This window comes from Micromys minutus (assembly GCF_963924665.1).
Source record: "Micromys minutus genome assembly, chromosome: 22".
NCBI classification, from domain to species: Eukaryota; Metazoa; Chordata; class Mammalia; order Rodentia; family Muridae; genus Micromys; species Micromys minutus.
The window spans coordinates 45,265,568-45,287,770 of NC_137957.1; the positions used below are offsets into that span (position 1 = coordinate 45,265,568).

Consider the following 22,203-nt stretch of genomic DNA (forward strand, 5'->3'; position numbering starts at 1 on the left):
GATGCAGAGGAGCGAGCGATCTCCAGGCAGACCGCAGGAGCGGGTACCAAGGCTGCAGGGGGTTGACGGCTCCGCTTCAGCTCAGTCCAGCTCTGCTCACGGCCCCGCCCCCTCGAGTGGCAGGGACCGCCCCTTGGCTGGCAAAGCTCCTGCCCCTAAGGACACGTGACCTGGTGCAAGTCTCCGGAATGAACCGATGTCTAACCACAGGGGCAGCTTGGAAGCTACCTAGACTATACTCTATGGCTAGCCCAGGCGTTCGCTAGAGGTAGGATCTTCCACGAGTTACTCAGACCCTCGGAGTCAGGTAGAGAGCCGTGCCTTATACTTTGATCAGACACCCTGTGAGGGTTGCTTTTCATTATCAACTTGGCCTAAGATAGGGTGGCCTGGGAAAGGGATTGCCTAGATAAGGCACGCCTGGATGGAATATTTCTTGGGTTAACTGAGGTGAGAAGATGCGTCCTGATTGTGGGTAGCACCATTTCGTGGGCTGGACCCTGAACTGCGAAAGAGTGAAAACACACACACACACACACACACACACACACACACACACACACACCGTGCTGAGCAGTAAGCTTGAGTGCATGTATTTTCTATCTCTCCGAGTGTGACTAGCTGTCTCGGCTTCCTGCCTTGACTTCTGGACAATGATGGATAGTAACTGGACTCCTAATCTGGACAAACCAGTTGCTTTTTTTGCCTAGGTATTTCACAACAGAAATGAGTGAGAACACCTTCCAAGTCACGGACATAGCAGGCTCCAGAAAGCGACAGGCACACTTGTGCAGCTTGGGCTTGAGCTGGGAAGATAAGGTGCTGGGCGCCCTTGCTTTAGACACAGCCGGATACCCGGATCATCGCAGGATAAGAGGGTCGGTAAGATACCGTCCACTGGGCTTGTCCCACAGTTCTAGTCCCCAGTAGATAACTCATACCTGCATCTGTCCTTCGCCTCTCTGAAGAAACTCTCACACATCCTGTGGTGGAACCCTTGTCCCAAAAGGACTCCTTAGCCTGGAGTTCGGGGCTACGTGGCACCTGGCGTTCACTCTTGTTTCTTGATATTCTTCTGCCCGTGTGATTATTGTTTCCCAGCCTTTCATTATGAGCTCATTCATTGAACGGACTAACAGCTTTCTCTGTCACATCCATACAGATGAGTTAACTTTTTGTGAGACTCCACTATCCTTAATCCCCTTAAACAATTCACTCGATTTATTTAGATAATCATTCAGGGCACTGGATGCCTAAAGAGGCTGTTAAAGCCAGATCTGAAAGATCTTTTACATGGTGGCTCGCAACGATCATCTGTAATGGGATTTGATGCTCTCTTCTGGTGTGTCTGAAGACAGCTACAGTGTACTCATATACTACTACTACTACTACTACTACTACTACTACTACTACTACTACTAATAATAATAATAATAATAATAAATCTTTGGGGAAAAAGACTTACTTCATTTTTAATTAGTGCAATGTGTTGTCTCTATGTGTCTGTATGTCTTGTGCCCTCAGAGGGAAGTTACAGGAAGTTGTAAGTCACCTGAAGTGGAACTGAACTCTGATCCTTGGTAAGAGCAATATCAACCCCCCCCCCTTTTTTTTTTTTTTACTGATTTTATTGGATATATTTTATTTATATTTCAAATATTATCCCCTTTTCTGGATTCCCCTCCCCCATTCCCTTCCTCCTGCTTCTATGAGGGTGTTCACCTGCCCACCCATCCCCTCCCACCTCCCTGCCCTGACATTCCCCTACACTGGGGCATTGAACCTTGGCAGGTCCAAGGGCTTTTCTTCCCATTGATGCCCAACAAGGCCATCCTCTGCTACATGTGCACAGTATGAACTCTTAACCACTGCCCTGGTCCAAGACATTGGCTGTTAATTAATTGGTATTGATTTTACCAACATCTTAAGACTAGATATTTGTTTCAGCTTTACTGATCTGTATATCAGCTTGTGAAAATTGTGAGGCTTGAGCTGAATCTTCTTGGAATCAATGGTTAAATGTATGTCCAGCCCAGATCATTTTACTTAAGATTCTGCCTTCAGGAGGTTGTAGAGATGGTTAACAGCACTCACTGCTCCCTGAAGTTCCTGAGTTGAATTCCCAGCACCCACATGGCAGCTCAAAAGTGTCTGATGCCATCTTCTGGTGTGTGGATGTACATAAAAGTAAAGATTCCATAAACATAAAACATGTAAATCTATCTATCTATCTATCTATCTATCTATCTATCTGTCTATCTGAATCTTTCTTTAGTATCTGAGGAATAAAACAGACTAAATATTTTCTAAGCTGAAATATCTTTTTGTTTTGACATTCTCATACTCCATAAATAAAAAGTAAATTTTATTTCAGATAGTGGAATGCTGTAGTTAAGAAAGAATGTACTACTCTGGATATCAGTCTGGAGGTTCCTTAAAAAATTGGACATAGTACTACCTGAGGACCCAGATATACCACTCCTGGGCATATACCCAAAAGATACTCCAACATCTGACAAGGACACATGCTCCACTATGTTCATAGAAGCCTTATTTATAATAGCCAGAAGCTGGAAAGAACTCAGATGTCCTTCAACAGAGGAATGGATACAGAAAATCTGATACATTTACCCAATGGAGTACTACTCAGCTATTAGAACAGCTATTAGAAACAATGACTTAATGAAATTCTTAGGCAAATGGATGGAACTAGAAAATATCATCTTGAGTGAGATAACCCAAACACACACACACACACACACACACACACACACACACACACACACACACACTATGCACTTGTTGATAAGTGGATATTAGCCCCAAAGCTCAGATTACCCATGATACAATTCACAGACCACTTGAAGGTCAAGAAGAAGGAAGACCAAAGTGCAGATGCTTCAGTCCTTCTTAGAAGGAGGAACAAAAAATATTCACAGGAGGAAATATGGAGACAAAGTTTGAGGCAGAGACTGAAGCAAAGGCCATCCAGAGACTGCCCCACCTGGAGATCCAGCCCATATACAGTCACCAAACCCAGACAATGTTGCTGATGCCAAGAAGTGCATGCTGGCAGCTGTCTCCCAAGAGGCTCTACCAGAGCATGACAAATACAGAGGCGGATGCTCACAGCCAACCACTGAACTGAGAACAGGGTCAATGGAGGAATTAGAGAAAGGATTGAAGGAGCTGAAGAGGTTTGCAGCTCCATAAGAACAACAATACCAACCAACCAGAGCTCCCAGGAACTAAACCACCATCTAAAGAGTAAACATGGAGGAACCCATGGCTCCAGCTGCATGTGAAGAAGAGAATGGCATTGTTGTGCATCAGTGGGAGGAGAAGCCCCAATGTAGGGGAATGTCAGGGCGGGCAGGTGGGGGAGCACCCTCACAGAAGCAGAGGGAGGGGGGATGAGAAAAGGGGGTTATGGAGGGGAAACCAGGAAAGGGGATAACATTTGAAATGTAAATAAAATATATCCAATAAAAATTGTCAAGAAGGGTGTATAAAGATGGACAGCATAGGTTATAAGTAAGATGCAGTGGAAGTTTGTAAACATTTCAACGTTTATCAAGATAATAGCTAGCTTACAGAGCACTGAAATACAGAAGAAATGTAAAGACGAACAAAACACAGTCGGTTTCCTCGGGTTGTTTTATAATCCACAGAAACTGACAAATGACTTAAGAGGGAGGAAATTCCGGAGGTCAAGTGAGTTTGGGGTCACATGGCCTCTGAGTCCTGACTTGAAACATGGCTGCACGAATACAGAAATGCACTAAATAACCACCAGCTATCTGTGGTGTCATGGAACAGGGGTTGGCAAGGCTGTGGGATCCAGAGGGACGTCTTCCTCAAACCAGTATATGCCACGTGATCTCACACACCTGTGCCCACATTCACAAGATCTGCAGAAGATCAAGCCGGCGGAAATCCTAGCACGGACATAGGAGGGGCTCTTGAAGTCCTGTTGCTCGCCGAGAAGCCACTGGCATTTGACAGATAGCAGCTTAGGGGAAAGAGTAAGTCTTCTTCAGGCACATGGCTCCGGAAAGGCTACCCATGCCCCAGTAGGTGGTCCTACAGCCCTGTCATACAGACCCACTAAGTGGACTTGAGCAAGCTTTTGAAGGGGGGAGGGGGAGGGAAAGGGGAGGGAGAGAGAAAACAGAGAGATAGAGACAAAGACAGAAAGACAGAGGGAAGGACACAGCACATGAGGTTGGTGAGGGAAAGAGACTGTTATCGAAGATGATTTGGAGGAAGTAGAGATGGATTTGATCAAAACACATGACATTCATGTATGAAATCCTCAACATGAAAACTAAAACAGACCAAGAATATATTTTTTTTCCTAATTTACAGAAAAAAAACCTGAAATGACTATATCTTCACATTTCCTTGCCTTTATTTATTCTCTTATTAATCGCAGTACCACGATGTCATTTTTATCACGTAATTACCTTGTTTCAGTGTTGCATTCTAGGAGAGGTTTACATTAGTTGGCTTTCAGAGTTTTCATGGGACCTTTTAAAAATCCCAATTTGCCTTTGAAACAGAGGAGGCTATATGAATTGAGCACATCAGCTGAGGAGTACCCGAAATAAAAGGCTGCAACGAACGAAGATTTTAGATAACAGAACTTAGTGTTGTGGCTACCTTTGCCCTCTCTCAGTTCTCAGATACAAGGTTCCAGTACACCCAAGGGCCTCAAGCTGCCGGACGTCCAAGCTGTCCCACATTGCTAATAGCAGGGATTTCACAACCAAAAGACAAAAGTCAGTGGACAGAATTTCTCAGTTCCCTCCTCTTCGTTTCTCCTAAGGTGCTGAGCTCCCATGTCCTCTTCCTCCGTCTCTCTTCTCTTCCCCTTTGCATTTGTTGTTTTATTCACTTGGCACAGGTAAATACTTTATTTTACCTCACTTTCTTTGATGCATGTGTGTTTTGTGTGTATGTATGTATGCAGGTGTGTCTGTCCATGCATACATCAGGAGGCTAGAGAAGGGCATCTGGTATCTTGTACATCAGGAGGCGGGAGAAGGATGCCATGTATTATTTCCTAAAACAGGTTGAACCTGGAGCTAGATTGGTGGCTGCCTTTACCTGCTGTGCCATCTTACCCTGAGACTGCAGCAAGCTCCGGGGTTACAGGTACACAGATTGTCTACACGGGTGCTGGGGATTCTCTTAGCCAGTGCCATCTTCCCAACCAGGACAAGTCAGCAGCTGGTGAGGTGGTGTGTTCCTGTGATCCCAGCACTGCAGAGGCAGAGGCAGGAGCATGGCTGGAAGTGCAAGGACAGCTAGCTTCAGCTTCGTGCCAAGGTGAGTGTGTGCATGTCAGAGGGCAAGAATCAGAGCTCTCCTTCTGCATGTCGGTTGGAGGCATCGAAGTGTCAGGCCCAGCAGACGCTTTTACTCACTGAGCCATCTTGATGGGCCAGTTAGGAACTTCCTGGAGTACAGAAAATATTTACTCGCACAATAACTCTAGGGATTTTAAAATAAAGTTTTCTGTGTCAGACTGTCCTCACTCGAAGCTTGCTTTGACTGATTAACTTCTGACCACTTTGCCTATGTGCCTTTTAAAAGAATAAATTATGTATTTCATTTTATTGTCCATGAGAATTAGGTAACCCTTATGAATCTCGTTATTAACTGCTTATTAACTTGTACTTTCATATATGTGTGTGTATATATGCACACATATATGCGGTTATTACTGCTTAAAATTGCTCAATAGATAATGTTAAAGGAGTTGAAGAAATGACTCAAGTAATTAAGAACACTGACTGCTTGCCGTAGTTAGGGTTTTACTGTTGTGAGCACACACCATGACCAAAGCAACTCTTATAAGACCCACATTTAATTGGGGCTGGCTTACAGGTTCAGAGGTTCAGTCCAGTATCATCAAGGCAGGAAGCATGGCAGTGTGCAGGCAAATGTAGGACTGGAGGAGCTGCGTTCTACATTTTGTTCTGAAGGCAAATAGGAGAAGACCAGCTTCCAGGCAGCTACGAGGAGGGTCTCAAAGCCCACCCCCACAGTGACGAACTTCCTCCAACAAAGCCTTACCTAATAGTGCCACTCCCTGGGTCAAGCATGTTCAAACCACCACACTGCTCTTTCAGAACCCTGGGGTTCTAGTCTCAGAATCCACATGGTGGCTCACAATGGTCTTTAACTCTAGTTTCAGGGGATCCAGTGCCCTTTCTGGCTTCCATGGGCAGGAAGCTGGCAAATGGTAATGTACATACACGCAGGCAAAAAACACATAAACATAAAATAGCAAAGAAAAATATTTTAAAAAGAAATGTTATAATAATAATAAAAAAAAAAAGCACCAGAGAGCACTCGTCTAGGTACCTGGAATAGGGAGAGCTGAAATCTATTGAACAGGTTTAATGGTGATTTAAAAACAAAGCTTAAAGGTGGGCATGAGTGGACTCCTATGATACGAGAAGTAAAGGGACAGAAATGAGGGACTGAAAGGGACTTCAGGCCAGTCTAGTGACATCCTGTCTTAAAAATCTGACTCGAGGGAGGGAGGGAAGTAGGGAGAGAGAGAGAGAATATGAGATTGAAGTTCAATATAATCAGGTCAATTCTAATACAACATTTTCTCTCTGTAATAAGGCTGTGTACTTGCTTTTTTAAATATAATATTGTTTAAGTTCATGTTTGTGCGCACAGGTGCCTGTGAAGGCCAGAAGAGGGCACTTCATCCTTTGATCCAGAGTTAGGGCTTTTGTGAGCAGCCGGACACAGGTGATGGCAATTCAGCTTGCTTGGGTCCTCCGGTAGAGCAGCAAGGGTCCTTAACCTCGGTGTCATCCTCGAGCCCCTGGGTCCTGTACGCCTTTGCTTTGCTCTGATGTGCTGTCACCAAGCTCACAAAGAGACTTGGGCTAGCAAAGGAGCTGAGGAGGTAGGTACTTTAAAAGAGGCAGAGCCAAGTGGGGATGCTTCGATTGTGCGGTCAGATGGAATTCCTGCAACTGGAGTTTTTGGAGACAGCAGGATATTAAAAAGCAAGGTCACTTTGTGTGCTTGGCCTTCCGTTCTGCTTGTCCGCCGTGTTTAGACATAGCTAAAGAGTCCTCAGGGCCATGCTGTTTGGATCTCCCAGACACTAGAACTGTGAGCCCAAATAAACCTCAGAGCCAAGTATTCTCTTTACAGTCATACAAAATAAACTTAGGCATGCTGTAAGATCCAAAGTCATTCCATTTTGCCTGCTATTGATCCCATTGCATATATACATTTCAGTAAAGGTCTCTTAGGACAAAAAATAATTTGTCATCAGTGACCCAAAATGCCCCCAACCTCAGTTTTCCTCTTTATTTTTACTAGCAGAGTGTGTAGACCAAGCGTTTCTGTTGGACCTTGTTTTCTTTAATACAATGGCTCTCTCGTGGCCCACGGTGTTTGGAGATGATGCACTAGAGCATATTTACTGGCAAGTTGCCAGAGTAGGGAGTGTGACAGAAGCTTCAGCTGCTGTGTGAACTCTTCTGTAGGCACAGGGGTCTATGCTTCTCATGAACACTCCAGCCAGAGAGACTAAGACAGGCCATTCCTGGGACACGCCCACAGAGCTAAATATAGTTCTTAAGAGATAGCTTACAGGAAAACCTGATACCTTCTTATTATTTTAAAACTAAAAGTAAGACTGTGTGTACTCTTTAAATAAAGGATTTTTTTTTTTTTTTGATCATTCCCAGAAGCCTCCAGGGCAGTTCCAGGAAGAGATATATCTGAGAACATTTGAAGCTAATCTCTACAACAAGGGTTTCACTGAAGATGGGGGTGGAGGGCAGTAGACAGAGGGGAAAGACGGGGAGAGACAGCAGCCAGCCAGCTATAGGTCACTCTAAGTAGGCGATGGAAAGTCCTGAATTGTTTTCTTTCATTTACTGTTACATTTATAAAATAAAAGAAATGGATAAAGGCAGAAAAACAAGCCATCAGCAATCCTACAACCCAAGTGTAACAACTCAACATTGCCAATCTACATTAAAACCAAATGAGGGATTTTCCGAAGAACACTGTTCTGGGACCAGGCAAGCAGGAAACAGTTGTCGTAGATCCCAGGCATGTTCAAAGAGGGTGAGACAAGAGGCGGGCTTTACATGTGATCAGGAAGGTTACATCAGTTTTTTAAAACCATTTTTCTTGGCTACTGTGACTGTAACAAGGCCTCCATCAGCTCATGACTGCATAGGTTCTTTAGAAATTCTTTCCCCAGACGTTTGCAGAGCCCTCTGTGCAAACCTTGGAATCTGGTAGAATAGCTTGTGATGATTATTATTATGAGACCATGGGTAAAGAACTCTTCCCTTATGACCTCCTGGCTTTATTAATTTTGTTTCTTTGGCTTTTTAAAATAGGGTTGTCAAAAGACCCTGTTTTATTTTTAACATTTTACGTTATCCATATATAACTCAAGAGTATGCATGTAGAGGTCAGATGGCAACCTTCAGGAGTCAGCCCCGGGGATTGAACTCTGGTAGTCAGGTTTGGCTGCAAGCATTTTTACCTGCTAAGCTATCCTACTCTCATGAGACTCCATTTTGATCCTGACAGCGTTTGCATTTTATTTACAACTTGAAAGTCATTTAAAAATAATATTAATTTAACCTTTGAGTGATTTAGAACAGGAAGATGAGAAGCAGAAGACATTGCCACGGTGCCAGCCTGGTGTAAGTGGGTCATAACCCTGTTTACTAAGCCGTAGATCTCATACTGGGTGGGAAGCAGCTTTTTGGAGTGAAATACTCAGAATTTTCTAATTTCCTTACTGGAGGCAGGAAGATCATGAGTTCAAGGCCAGCCTCAGTTAGATAGTGAGTTCAAAGTTAGTCTGGACCACCACAACAACAACAACAAAAAAAAAAACCTCTTGTTATAGATTATGCAATGAGCACAAGATGCATGTTAGCTATGAATAAAGTACTAGTTATTTTATTTATAATTCTAAATGTAAGCATGTAAGTCGTAAATTATAACAAAAGGAAATTTGAAATAATCATAAAAAATCTTGCTGTAATAATTAATTGCTAACTCGAAAGCCTGGGACAAAGTCACTGTAAGATGCTTGGCTGCTAATGACCAAGTGGCCCAGTGGTGCAATCACAGGCATAGCTGTTCCTTCTGCCACATAAATCCACTTCTTGTGATAACAGCCATTGGGTTCCGTATACTCACATCCTCCACTCCCAGGCTAAGTGATCCTCACAGAGTCGCTGCTTCCTTTGCTCCTTGCATCCGTGGAGCACGTGACCTACACCAAGCCAATGGGTCCACTTCTTCCCGTATTTGGGTTTCTGAGATTGGCTGACAAGTGTGCCCAAGTAAAGAAAGGCTAATCACTGCAGGCAAGACTTGATTCTGGGACTTTTGTTCGAGTTATCAGTTCCGTATGATCTTTTTTCTCTCGTGGGCTGGATTTAGTCTTGTGATAAGTTGAGCCTGAAGCTGCCAACAGCTACCATATGGAACTTGAAGAAGGGTGCCAGAACAGTGCTCGCTACAGAAACTGAAAATTCCAGCAGGCCATCCTGAAGCCAGAGGCCCATGAAGTCCACTTGTGTTTGGCAGCTGTCAGTGTAACCAACACTTTGGTTAGAAAAAATAAAGCATTTGCTAATTTCCTTACAATGCCGGGCATGGTGGAACGTGCCTATAGTCCCAGCGCTTAGTAAAGCTCTTTACAAAGTAAAAATGCTTATTTGTGACTCGGATTTGTACATGTATCCCTCCAAACCCTTGTCACAGGCCCAAGAGCAGCAGGGCAGCTCAGCTATGATAATGAAGTATTGTCTCAAAATAAAACTAAGTCCAAACCTCAACATCTCAGAACATGCTCTTCAAGAGAACATTCTATATTGATTTTTTGGTACTTTACAATGCAAATAACTTAAAAACGCTGCTTGAAAAAGACTCAGTTAATAGACACAAGAAAAACGTTAAGAGTCACTTTGTATTTATGAGCACCTACTCTTTTTCCAAGTAATAGTCTTGTTTAATGAGATTTGAATTCTTCCTATGCATTTGCAAACCCATGAGCATATATGTATGTTTACATCGATTGTAGATGTAACAGCAAAAAAGGGGTGTAAAATCGCCTTCTATCCTTTTTTTTTTTTTTTTTAAATGCCATTGGAGACCTATTTCATTTTGTAGCTTTCTAGTTCAGAGTATAGATGTCTTAATTTTATATTATTATTTTTTACGATATTTAGCCTGCTTCGTAGCAGTACTAAAACCTGCCCTGATGTAAAGCTTTTTATGTAAATGTTAGGATAAATGTAGAACTCATTTACAGGGTAACACAGTTCCCATCCCACCTTCTTAAAAGCGAGGAAGGGAAGAACAGATATATGTAAAGCAAACCCAGTAGTGAGATTGCTTGATGGCTTTCTTAAAGCCATTACTCTTATACACACACACACACACACACACACACACACACACACACACACACACACACACGTCTTTCTCTCTCTCTTACACACACACACACACACACACACACACACACACACACACACACGTCTTTTCTCAACAAATAATCCGCACAGGAAGTGCAGGGGCGCGAGGGTAATGACAGAGAGGGAGCTGGTGAGACAGGCATCTTGGTCCAAGCCTTAGGGTAGTGTCCTGGTGAAGGACCCGGTCTTTGCGTTGGGCCCCACCCGGTTATTTCCGTTCTTTCCAGGTTAGACTGAGGGAGTAACCTCCTAGGGTATAAAAAAAGAGCCTGGAGAGACGGAATGTGCCCTGAGAACGAACAGTCGCAAACGGGGAAAAGGATGCGGGATGCCAGCAGCAGCAGTTACTATGGCCGCCGTGCCGGGCGCAGGCGGACGACTCGCTTTCCCAGCGGCTCCCGCGGTCCGCAGGGCCGAGAGTCCACTGGCTCTGGCGCATGGGGGCGGGGCCGAGGCCGGAAGTCACGTGCCGTGACAGCGGCTGGGGTGAGGCCCGCGTCGCGGCGGTGTCTGTTCGGGGCTGTGTCTGTGGGAGGTACCGAGGTACCGCGGCTATGGCCGTGGACACTCTGTCGCCGGACTGGGACTTCGACCGCGTGGACGATGGTTCTCAGAGTAAGCCCCGGTGTCGGGGGAGGCGGACCGGGCGGCGCTGCGGACGGAGGATGGCGCGGTGCGGCGTCGCGCTGCGCAGCAGCCCTCTCGGGACCCTCCTGCGGGGTGGGACTGGGACGCGTGACCGTGGGGTCGCGTCTGGCCCGGTACTCGCACCCGGCCAACCTCCCGGTAGCGGTGACGGGCCAGCGGCGCCGCTCCGTGGGGCGCGCCGCGAGAGGCCACCCTCCCGAGTTGCCCATCCCGTCCCAGGGTTTGCGCCAAGATGCTCAGCCTTCACTTCTAGAAGAGTCTGGGTTCCCGTTTCGGTTTCCTGTTAGTCTTTGCTTCTCAAGCCAACTTTTGAAGTTTGAGTTCACGTTCTTAGAACCGCAGAAGATAGGGAAAAACAGCTCTTCCTGGTCTTAAAAAAAAAAAAAAAAATCAATCAACACAGGAATATCTAATCCCTTCTCGGCCCTTTATTGATTTTTATATAGCTGAAAAGGTTTTAAAATCTAGTATCTTTATTTTTAATCAGATTTGCTTCGCAGTTGCTTCATGAAGTCAAGTCATATTTAATGTTTAAAATCACTTCCAACCCCCAAAGCCTCATCATAGTTTGTTTCAGCAAAATGTTCAAGCCAAATTAACTGTATTATAGAGACTCCGAAGGTTGATTTCTTTCTTTCTTCTTTTTTTCCTTCTGTGCAGTAGAAGAGAAATTGGGACTAGTTGTTTAGAGGTTTTTAAACTCACACCTTTCCCAAAAGTAAGAATGTCTTTAAAAATAAATTACAGCTGCATTCTGAACTATTTTACGGAGACACTGTAAGATGTACAGATTTCTATGTAATCGTGTTTTATTTGCCTCACCATCTAGTTGAGCTACGTTGAAGGTGCTGGTCAGTTTTTAGGAAACATTTCTTATGTTTTTGGTTGTGAGCCTAGCCTTTAATGACTGAGCCTTCTCTCCAGCCCAGGAAACATTTCTTAAGGCATGGGTCTTACTCAGCATAAAGAAAAGTCTAGGTGGAAGGATAATAGTTCCCCTTTCCCCCCATTTTGTATTTTTGGTTTTAATGTAACTGCATCTAGTCACCCTGCACCTCCTTTGTTCTTTAGTATCTGACCAAAGTTGGAATGTTGGTATCCTGGGTTTCAGCTTTAAGTGGAATGAGCGATTAGTTAATCAGTGGGTGGTTTTTAGATGCTCAGGACTGGGGTAAGGAGTGGAAACAGGACATGGGTGAGGACACAATATTAAAAAATGTGTGTTTGTAAATGTGGTGAAACTCATAACACTGAATGCTAACTTAAAAGTAGTAAGAAAACTACACCAAGAAATTCAGTTTGTTGGGAGGGGAGTGTGGTATGCAGGGGGGTGGGCATTCGTTCTTAGTCTCGGGGGTTCTTTTTTTTTTTTTGTATTTTAACTTTTATGAGTTCACAGCTATTGTTATCTTACTGGCAAGGAATTTAGTGTTTGTGTTGGTTTACCTAGGTCTAACCAGGTGATCTATCAGCATGTTTTTCTAGTACAGTCTTTAGAAAACCCATTTGCTGGTCAAAGAATGCTTTGGTCATTTCCCATTAATAGAGTAAGACATTAACACGGGGTTGTTAGCGGTAGGTAAGAGATCTCTCTGTGCCTGGTTTTCATTAATTTTGGGCCTGTGAATCATATCTAGACTAATAGTTTTCCAAAATTATCTCTGTGAATGCTGTAATGAGACAGGAGTCCTAGTGACGGAATTGATGCCCCAATTCACAGCCTCAGTGCAGAATAAAGGACAGATGTCTCTATTTCATACAGTGTGAGTCAGAACATACTTTATTTCATAACAGCGCCACACTTCAAATTTGAAGAAAAAAAACATTCTTTTTTAAAGAAGACAGAGACTGAATAAGTTATATACATCGGTAGAAGAAATGAATTGGAATTGAATGTTAGGAATAAGTAATAATTCTTAGGTATAAGATGAAATATTTTTTTAATTTCAGTGAATAGACTTATGAAAAAAATCCAGCTTTTTCCAGCGGCTCAAAGCTTAAGTCATCTACTAATATATACATTCTATAAGTTCCAGCTGCTTTTTAAAAAATAATGTTCTATTTTCCATGTGTGCACAGTGCCTACAGAGGCCTGAACGTGGTGTTGGATCCCCTGGATCTAGAGTTAACTCCCACATGGGTGCTGGGAAGAACCCCAGCCCTCTGGAAGAACAGCTGATGCTCTTAGTGGACAGGCTCTCTCTCCAGCCCCCCTCAGCCAGCCAGTATGTTTTATCTGGCTTTTATATATTGATTATAATTGTTAAATAATTGAAAAGTATTTGGTAAGCTGGGCATTACTGAGAGGATAATATGATGTAGCAGGTCAGAAACCTCCATGTAAAAGGATTTGGATATATTCCCAACATTTTACTGTGTATAGAATTAGCCTTTTAAAGTTTGCTCTGTAACGGCACAGGTCGTACCTGCTCCCATAGTTAATTGTCTTTGCAACAGAGCTCTGTGTGACTCAAAATGCTAGTGTAGTATCTAGACCCTGAGCTGTCTGAGACATGGTTAGAAGGCCCATATCCTTAGGTAAGGGGCTGCAGCCTTTCAAGTACTTGCACATATTTGAAGAAAATTCAAAGCTGAATGACTTTTTAACTTTGGAACTTCATTTCCAAGAAGTGAGGCATTCCACAGTAATAATTAACAGCTTTTACCACAGTTTCTGAGATTACTTGAAACTAGTATTCTGCCATTTGTTACTTGTAACTGCAGCATTCTGTTTAAAATTTAGAAATTCACGCTGAAGTCCAGCTCAAGAACTACGGGAAATTCCTTGAGGAGTATACATCTCAGCTGAGGAGAATTGAGGACGCCCTAGATGACTTGGTTGGAGATGTTTGGGATTTCAATCTTGATCCTATAGCACTAAAGGTCTGAATTTATTTCATTAAAAATGTGCATATTTTCTTATTTTAGGACACACTACCTCTTGTGTTAAAAGTAGATAGTATGTTTTCATTTAAAACCTAAAAGTGAATGAAATTGGTAACTCCCCCAACCCCATTAAGCTACACAGTTGTTAAAATTTGTGTTTCTGAAAGACTGACAAAAACTCAGAGAGGTACATGTGTGAGCCGTAACGCTTGGCTTTAGTTTACCCATGTGTGTTGAACATCTTGGTGGTTTGTTAAAAGTATATTCACAGAATTCATTGTCCATTGACATCATTCATTTTAGAACATTTTCACCACCTAAGAAGGAAATCCTGTACCTAAGTTAAGTCACTGCCCTCCCCACCTGGCCACCCATCAGTTTATGTCTCTGTGGATTTGTCTCTGTTGGATGTTTTGTGTAAGTGAGATCGTGTGGTATTGGAACAGTTGTGCTTGGGGTTTGACTTGGCCGTGTTTTCAGAGCTCATCTCCAGTGTAGCCAGTGTTAGTACATGCATATTTTTAACTGATGAGCATGTTCCATTCTATGGAACCCTCATGCCACGTTGTCACCCATTCACTGGTGGACAGACATTTAGGTTTTCCGCTTTTGGCCTCTGGAAATTATGCTGCTTAGGTGTCTTGAGTTTTTATGTAGACATGCTGTCATGTCGCGCTCGAGAGCGCTCTCGAACACACACACACACACACACACACACACACACACACACTCAGAAATAGAAGTATTGAGTCCTCTGCTAACTATGTGTAACTTTCTGAGAATTTTATTTCACACATACTTTGGCATGGTGTGTGTGGAGGGAATACAACCTGTTGGAGTTGTTCTTTTCTTCCAAAGGGTTCTGAGCATTGAACTCAGATCATCTGGCTTGGTGGCAAGTGCCTTTTCTGACTGAACCATTTTGCCAGCCCCTTTCTCATCTGAAGGCTGTTTCCTGATGTGGCTGCACTATTTTACTCCTGACAGTAATGTGTGAGCATTTGAGTCTCTCCATTACTGCCAACATTTGTTACTGTCTGTCCTTTCAGACCATAACCATCCTCGTGAAGGTGACATTATACCTCTTGGTTTTGTAAAAGGATGAAATTGTTTCAGCTTTTCTTTTCTAACAATAGAAGCTTTCAAAGCTCTCTGTGTTTTATCCTCATATGCAGTCTTTTCCCTCCCCAGTTACTCTGGGACTTGTCTTTTATTCTCATTACTGGGCAATTATTTTGTGTTCCTGTTCTGCAAGAGTCATAGGCTCAGATACGATCTCTATAGAAATTACAAAGTAAATGAGAGAAGTTATTTTTAATTTATGTGTTAGTGTGTAGCTACAAGAAAGGTCCATTTTTTTCACGTAATTTAAAATTAATTTTAGGTTATAATCAGGAAAGCTTTATGTAGATGATAAAATTGCCCACACTGTATTTTGTTTCTGAGCTTGGGCTCATTCTTTTCTTCAGTGTCCTGCTTTGTAATAACTCCAGTTTGGCTCTTTTAGTTACAATAGTTTATTAAATGTATGTTTACATGACAACTTCCAAAATGACTGAGTGCCTAGTAGTATTTTCTTAGTGTTTTCACACCATCGGCCAGCCACCTTGTGTCCTTGAGCAGGGCTGGACCCGTTACAGAGTGTTGTGCTGTGTCCAGTGTTTCTTGTTGAGTTTATTTTACTGTCCTTACTTATTTGAGATTATCTTAAACATAATAGTTGAGATGATGGTAATGCTGAATGTAGGGTCTAACACGGTTTAAATGTAATTCATTTAATCCCACGTATTTAGAATTTCAGTGTTTTTTGTTTGTTTGACTGTTTTGCTTTTCAAGTTTAAAACTGTTCTTTCTCTTTGTTTCTGTAGCTTCTGCCATATGAGCAGTCTTCCCTTTTGGAACTCATAAAGACTGAAAACAAGGTATGTGAGCCTGAACTAAGGTGCAGTTAGAAAGTGCTCTCACAGGTTTCAGCGCGCTCTTTTCTGTTCTCACTCACAACAGGTCCTCAACAAAGTCATCACTGTGTATGCTGCGCTGTGTTGTGAGATCAAGAAATTAAAATATGAGGTAATTGTTTACATTCTTTAAGATCATTGAAGAGTGAATGTAGGTTTAAGTGTGTGTAGTGTGTAATGAATACTGAGCACTGAATGACACACTTAAAACACTAGAAATGCCAGCAGTCCTGATAGTAAGGGTTACGCACTGTGACCCTAGCACCCACTGAGTACTCACTGTTAACTGACAAGGCAGGTGAGGAGGAGGTGAAGAAGATGGGGCTTCAGCAGGTGTCACTGATAGTCTGCATGCCTCCAGAGTGGGTAGTGATTCCTGATGCCTGGAACTTTTTTATGGGTTTGGAACCACTGAACTTGTGTGGACATTAGTGGACTTGGTCATTTCTCCTCTCCGATTTTATATTGTGTAACTGCTGAGTGAGCTAGTGGGAAGATATGGGCACTGAGGGCGGTCAAAAGGCGAGGAAGGGCTGAAGGGAGGCTGAGCTCTCAGCGTCAGCACTTTGCTTCTTTAAAGAGATGCTGAATTTATTTGAAAGCTGTTGCTTTTGAATTTTGAAGAAATTTATCTGTAAGTGATGTATTGTCATGCTAGAGAATTAAGAGCATAAGAATTTGAAAGCAACCTTTAAATTATTTTATTTTCCCTTAAAACAGGCTGAAACTAAGTTTTACAATGGCCTCCTGTTTTATGGTGAAGGAGGTGAGTTAAAATTTTAGAATTATACTTGCTGCTCCCTTAAGAACCTGACTATTCTAGAACTCACACAACTGGACAGTGTATAGAGAAACAGCCAACATATTTAAATAGTTGTGTGTGTGTGTGGGGGGGGGTTATGGTTAGTGCACGCACACGCCCTTTAATCTGTGGCTGCTGTGAACCTAATTCTGGTCCTCTAGAAGAGCAGCCAAGTGCTCTTAGCTGCTGAGCCATCTCCAGCCGCTAACATTCAGTTTCTTTGTTGTTCACTGGTTTGGTTAAACAAGTAAAGAATGGAATGGTGAGGCAGCACCACATTCTCTAGGACAATGGATGGTGTTCCATCAGTGAGGAAGTCCTGTGTGGACCACAGTTTTGGGGTCCGCTTGGCAGTGAGGCGTGGCTGTTTGAAGGTGTATATTGTTGATGACATCATTTTTCTCTTTAAGTGTCAGTGTCCAGTGTTTTCAATACTGTGCACTAATGAAAGAATATTACCATTTGTCTTTGTTGTTGAATTTAAATAAAAAGCCTGAAGTAAAATTGATGCTGCTTTTTAAAGCTACAGACTCCAGCATGGTGGAAGGTGACTGCCAGATTCAAATGGGGAGATTCGTTTCATTCTTACAGGTAATTCTTGGTTTGTTTTTTTGTTTTTGTCTGATTTTTACTATCTCTCAAACTATTTATTTACTTATTTGAGACAGGGTCTTACCGGCTAGCCTTGGCTGTCTTTTTAGACTATGCTGGCCTCAAACTTGTAAGAGATTCGCCTGCCTCAGCCTCTTCACATCCTGGGATTAAAGTGTACACTGCTGTGCATGGCTGAACCTTTTAACATTTTCATCAATATTACACATAATTTAAAGGTTCTGGAACCTTCAGTGGCTGAGGACTTGTGCTTCTGAGAGTGAACCGTTTACAGTTCTGTCTTAGCATGAGGGTATAGTGTAGGAGATCATCACTCCTAAACAACTGATAAGGGATTTTAGGGGAATAAGGCACCAAGAGATGTGAACAATTAAAAAATGGCTTTAATATGTTATCTTTTTATATATAATTTGTATGATCTCATTTATGGACAATATAGTTTTTTTAACTTAAAAATGTTTTTGTGGGGGAGGGGACGGCTCAGTTATTAATAACACTTGCTACTCTTCTAGAGGACTGGGGTTTAATTCCCAGAACCCACCCACATGGTAGCTCACAACTGTCTATAACTCTTATTTCCAAAAGATCCATCCAATACTCTCTTCTGATTTGGGTACCAAACCCTCTTTTGGTGTACAGACATACATGCAAACAAGACTAATACACATAGAAAGTAAAATAAAATTTTTTTTAAATTTTGTTTTTGTGTGGTAGAGGTGGCTCATTGGTTAAGAGCATGTACTGTTTTTGCAGAGGACCCTAGTTCAGTTACTTGCACCCTTATTGGGAGCTCATAACTACATGGAACTTCATCTCTAGGGATCCAGTGTCTGTGGTCTTCACGGGCGCCTGCACACATGTGCATACGTATACACAGGCATATGCATAAGACAGAAACTAGACTTTTTAAAGTTATTTTTGTTATTATTATAAACTGTGAATGCACGCATGCGCACACTCACACATGATTGATCACATAGGGATTGGAAAGCTGGAAGAACAAAATAGTGAAGACTTCTAGAAGAAGATGATTATGTTTGCAAGATCAAATCTGACAGTTTAGGGAGATAGTCTTCATGTAACTAGCACTCACACCTCTGAGGATGCAGCCGTGGTTGGATGCAGCTACCACTGAAAAGCAGTGTGCAGTTAGGTTTAGAGTGCTGAAAGAAGCGGTCCAGCTCTGTGAACTGCTGCTGTGGGGGGACTAGAGTATCTGATGGGAACAGAGAGGGGCCTTTGCTGCTTTCCTGTTATTTCCTGTTACAGTGTGGAACCTGACGGGAAGGCTGCTGCACAAATGTGGTTTAAAGAGTCAGTGAATGTGAGGTTTTCCTTCTAGTGTTATTAAATTTTGTACTTCTGTTGTGAGGATATTGTATTTGGTATGTACAATACATTGAGCTCTCAGCCATTGTGTGTAATCCTCTAGGGGCTACTGATTCCAGCGGCCAGAGTCTGGCAAACATGACCTTTTCCTGCCTGTTCCTTGGTGTAGGGGTGGAGTCTGCTTCTGCTGGCTTAACTCTTTGTTTTGTTCGTTTAGCCTTTAAACTTCTCTGTACCAAATCACCCATATGGAATGCCCCCTTTTAAAGATGAGTAATTGGTATTGATGCATATTTACATATATGACTCACAATAGAATGCACTTAGATAGTAAGAGGGTTCCTACAATAAAGCAAGCTGACAGGCTCATCATGTCACATAGGTGCTTATTTTACTTGTACTGGCAAAAGCTTTGATGATACGGAGCTGTGATACTATGTATATAATACATAATTATGTACAAATGGCTATTATATACATAGATGGAGAGTCACTAGTGTGAAATGCTTCAAGATCTAAAGTTGTTTGAACACTAATAAAACATGACCAGTGGAAAATTCTAAGCTCCAAGGCAGTAATTACCTATGGGCTGGACTATGTGTAAATGAGTTTTGTGCTTAGGTTTCTTCTCTTCCCTGGCTAAGATCTTATCACCTCCGTGCAGATGCTCTTGAGTGGAAAAAGCTCTGTACTCTCAACTACTTGGTCTGGAGCATTCAGACTGGGGTGAGGCTTATACAGGATAAGTGCCATGCCATCTTTCTGTCTGACAGCAACATGGCTGCTGTCTGTGTTTCAGCTCACTTTCTGAATGTGTCTTTTCCCATTTGTTTAAGCTTTCACTGTTGTGGTTTCATTCCATTCCTCAGCAGTGTTTGGTGCATACACAGCATTGTGCATGACATTGTGTTGTTTAGTTGCACTCTAGCTATGCCGATTGTCCAAGAACACAGTGCTTTTAAAACAGCAGCGTGAGCTCATGATGCTCCTCAGGTATCTGCGGGAAAGAGGCAAATGGGTGTATCTGGGTCCTTTTTGTTGTTGTTGTTGTTGTTAGTTTTTCTGTATCTGCACTGATTTCTGCTTTTTTGTCATGATTTCTGTTTTTTTCCTGTTATCATTTAACTTTAGAAATGTAATAACAAATGAAAAACAAGCTGCTTGAACTTATACTCTGTTATGTAGCTCAGCCCTCCCAGCACTAAAGGCTGTGTTAGGGTCATAAGTTCAAGTACTAGTCTGGCCTGTGTAGCAAACACGCACACTAAGTTTAAAAGTCTTTAAATTATGTTTAAGTCTCACTAGTAGCTGTGTAAAAAGTTCACTGTCCAGACATCATCTAATGTATTTCATGAAGAAAGAGTGTGTGTGTGTTAGAAACTGTTCTTGTTAGTGGGGGAGACCAACACATAAAAAGCAATGAAAAATATTGTTCAGGACTTACAATTTAGAATAGATGTGGCTTAATAAGGTTTTAAGTATTTTAGATGGAAATTTGTTCTATAAGGTTAAAAGTTGGGAGCTTTAAATAAACACTGTCAGAAAGTCTATGTGTGTGTGTGTGTGTGTGTGTTTTAAATTGTTTATGTATATTGTAGTTGTCCTTAGACATACCAGAAGAGGGCATTGGATCCCATTACAGATGTTTGTAAGCCACCATGTGGTTGCTGGGATTTGAACTCAGGACCTCTGGAAGAGCAGTCAGTGTCTCAACTGCTAAGCCACCTCTCTAGTCCCATATATATTTAATTAAAGATAATAAATGAGCTGGGTGGTGGTAGTAGCTAAGTATGAGGGAGGCAAAGGCAGGTGGATCTGTTAGTTCGAGGCTAGCCTGGTCTACAGATCAAGTTCCAGGACAGCCATGGCTACACAGAGAACAAAACAAAAGCTGACAAGGGAAGTGACTTAAAGTGCCGTGTGGAGATTGCTTTCTGTCTCTGTTACACTTGTAAGCTGGCAGCTATTGTCACCCTTAGATCTTCATTCACTTACAGGGAAGGGATGGTTGGCCCTGCCATTTAGGAGCCGCATGAGTGACTGAAACAGTAGACTCAGGAAACTGTGAAATGGTGAAATGCAGGGGTAGCAGAGGGAGGACTCACCTGACCTTGACCTGGCCTGCAGGAAGGGAGAGAAGTATTGGTGCTTGAGGGATTCTGAGCTCTGGCTGCTGGGTAACTAGAGCTTTGATTGTGTTAAGCATCTGGTCCAACTTTTCCGACATTGAAAAGGCAGCCTCGTAATGTACTCACCTTGTCATTTCAGGAACTGTCCTGCTTTGTGACGAGATGCTACGAAGTTGTGATGAATGTGATCCATCAGCTGGCTGCCCTGTATATCAGCAACAAGTAATGCACTGTAGCAGCAGTCTGGTTTTCATAAAATAGCAGCAAGGACTTTTTGGAAAAACAGTTACTAGAAATAGCTTATTATCTATTTACTCAGCATACATGCTTAAGGTGTTTAGATACTACTGGAGGTATGCGTTCCTTTTTAAATGTGTGTTATTTATAGATAAGTGAGATTCAGTTCTTACCAAGTTTGTGAACCTGACTTTTGTCTAAACGAGATGTTGGCAAAAAGCTTTAAAGATGTTTCATCATTGAGAAAGCTGATACAGAAATAACCATGCACAGTGGTTTTTTGTCCCCTGTTTACATTAGAGGTCTTCTCTCTCATAAAGTTTTGTGACTTTTCTTGAGTAGGACATAAAGTTGAACTTTCTGTGGCTTATTACTGTGGTATAGCCCTAGAAGTTAGATGCCTTGCTTCTCAGTAAGAGTGAGAACTAAAGAACCAGTCTGACATGTTCTTAAGGGTCTTTTCCCAAGTGCCAGCTTTGATAGAGTAAAGATTGCAGTTGATAATTGAGAAATTCCAGTAGCTCATTCATTTTCCCTCTACTGTTATGCCAAGGCACATTCTTTAGGTTTAAAAGGTAAGGTCACTCATGGCCAGCTGTCAGGTCTTTAACCCATGAGTGGAGCACAGCAAGGGCAGCCCAGCCTGAAGACAGATACATGCCACAGTTATAAGACCTTTGCTTCTGTATTTATTTCTTGAGTTTAGACTGACCTGTGACCAAAATGTCTTTTTTAAAACTTGGGTATTATCTTATTGTAGGACAGGACCCAAAATTATAGAGACAACTGGAGTTCATTTTCAGGTAAAAGTTAATTTTTCTGTTTTGCTTCAGGATTTGACTGACTGGGACATAGACTAATGCTAGTCCCCACCCCCAGCCCGTGTTTTCTAGTTGGTGAGCCTTTACTTGCTGGGATCTGGCACTGTCCTTTTCCCAGTCGTGATCCACCGCAGATTCTCTGTTGTCAACCCACAGATCTGTAGCATCACAATTAAGGAGGAAATATTAGGCAAAATGTATGCGACTTAGGCTGGTAGTGCCATTTGAGGGTCAGACCTGTATCTTAATAAACCAACCGATGCCTCCTTTCACTAATTTAAT

At 42.4% G+C, this 22,203-nt stretch overlaps 1 protein-coding gene across 2 annotated transcripts in view; it reads left to right on the forward strand.

The window, feature by feature from the left end:
- The first annotated feature begins 10,978 nt into the window (after positions 1-10,978).
- The window catches only part of WASHC4 (WASH complex subunit 4), a 48,304-nt gene continuing 37,079 nt past the window's right edge, over positions 10,979-22,203 (forward strand). Inside the window, exons 1-8 of one of the 2 annotated variants that reach the window (XM_080935598.1) lie at positions 10,979-11,114; positions 13,891-14,030; positions 15,902-15,955; positions 16,038-16,103; positions 16,712-16,757; positions 17,317-17,384; positions 21,003-21,085; positions 21,861-21,903. In XM_080935598.1, the coding sequence (XP_080791724.1) occupies positions 11,054-11,114; positions 13,891-14,030; positions 15,902-15,955; positions 16,038-16,103; positions 16,712-16,757; positions 17,317-17,384; positions 21,003-21,085; positions 21,861-21,903 (561 nt within the window). In that variant the 5' untranslated portion in view covers positions 10,979-11,053. Of the gene's footprint in view, positions 11,115-13,890; positions 14,031-15,901; positions 15,956-16,037; positions 16,104-16,711; positions 16,758-17,316; positions 17,385-21,002; positions 21,086-21,860; positions 21,904-22,203 lie in introns of those variants that run through there. The other variant, XM_080935599.1, reaches the window with a different exon arrangement.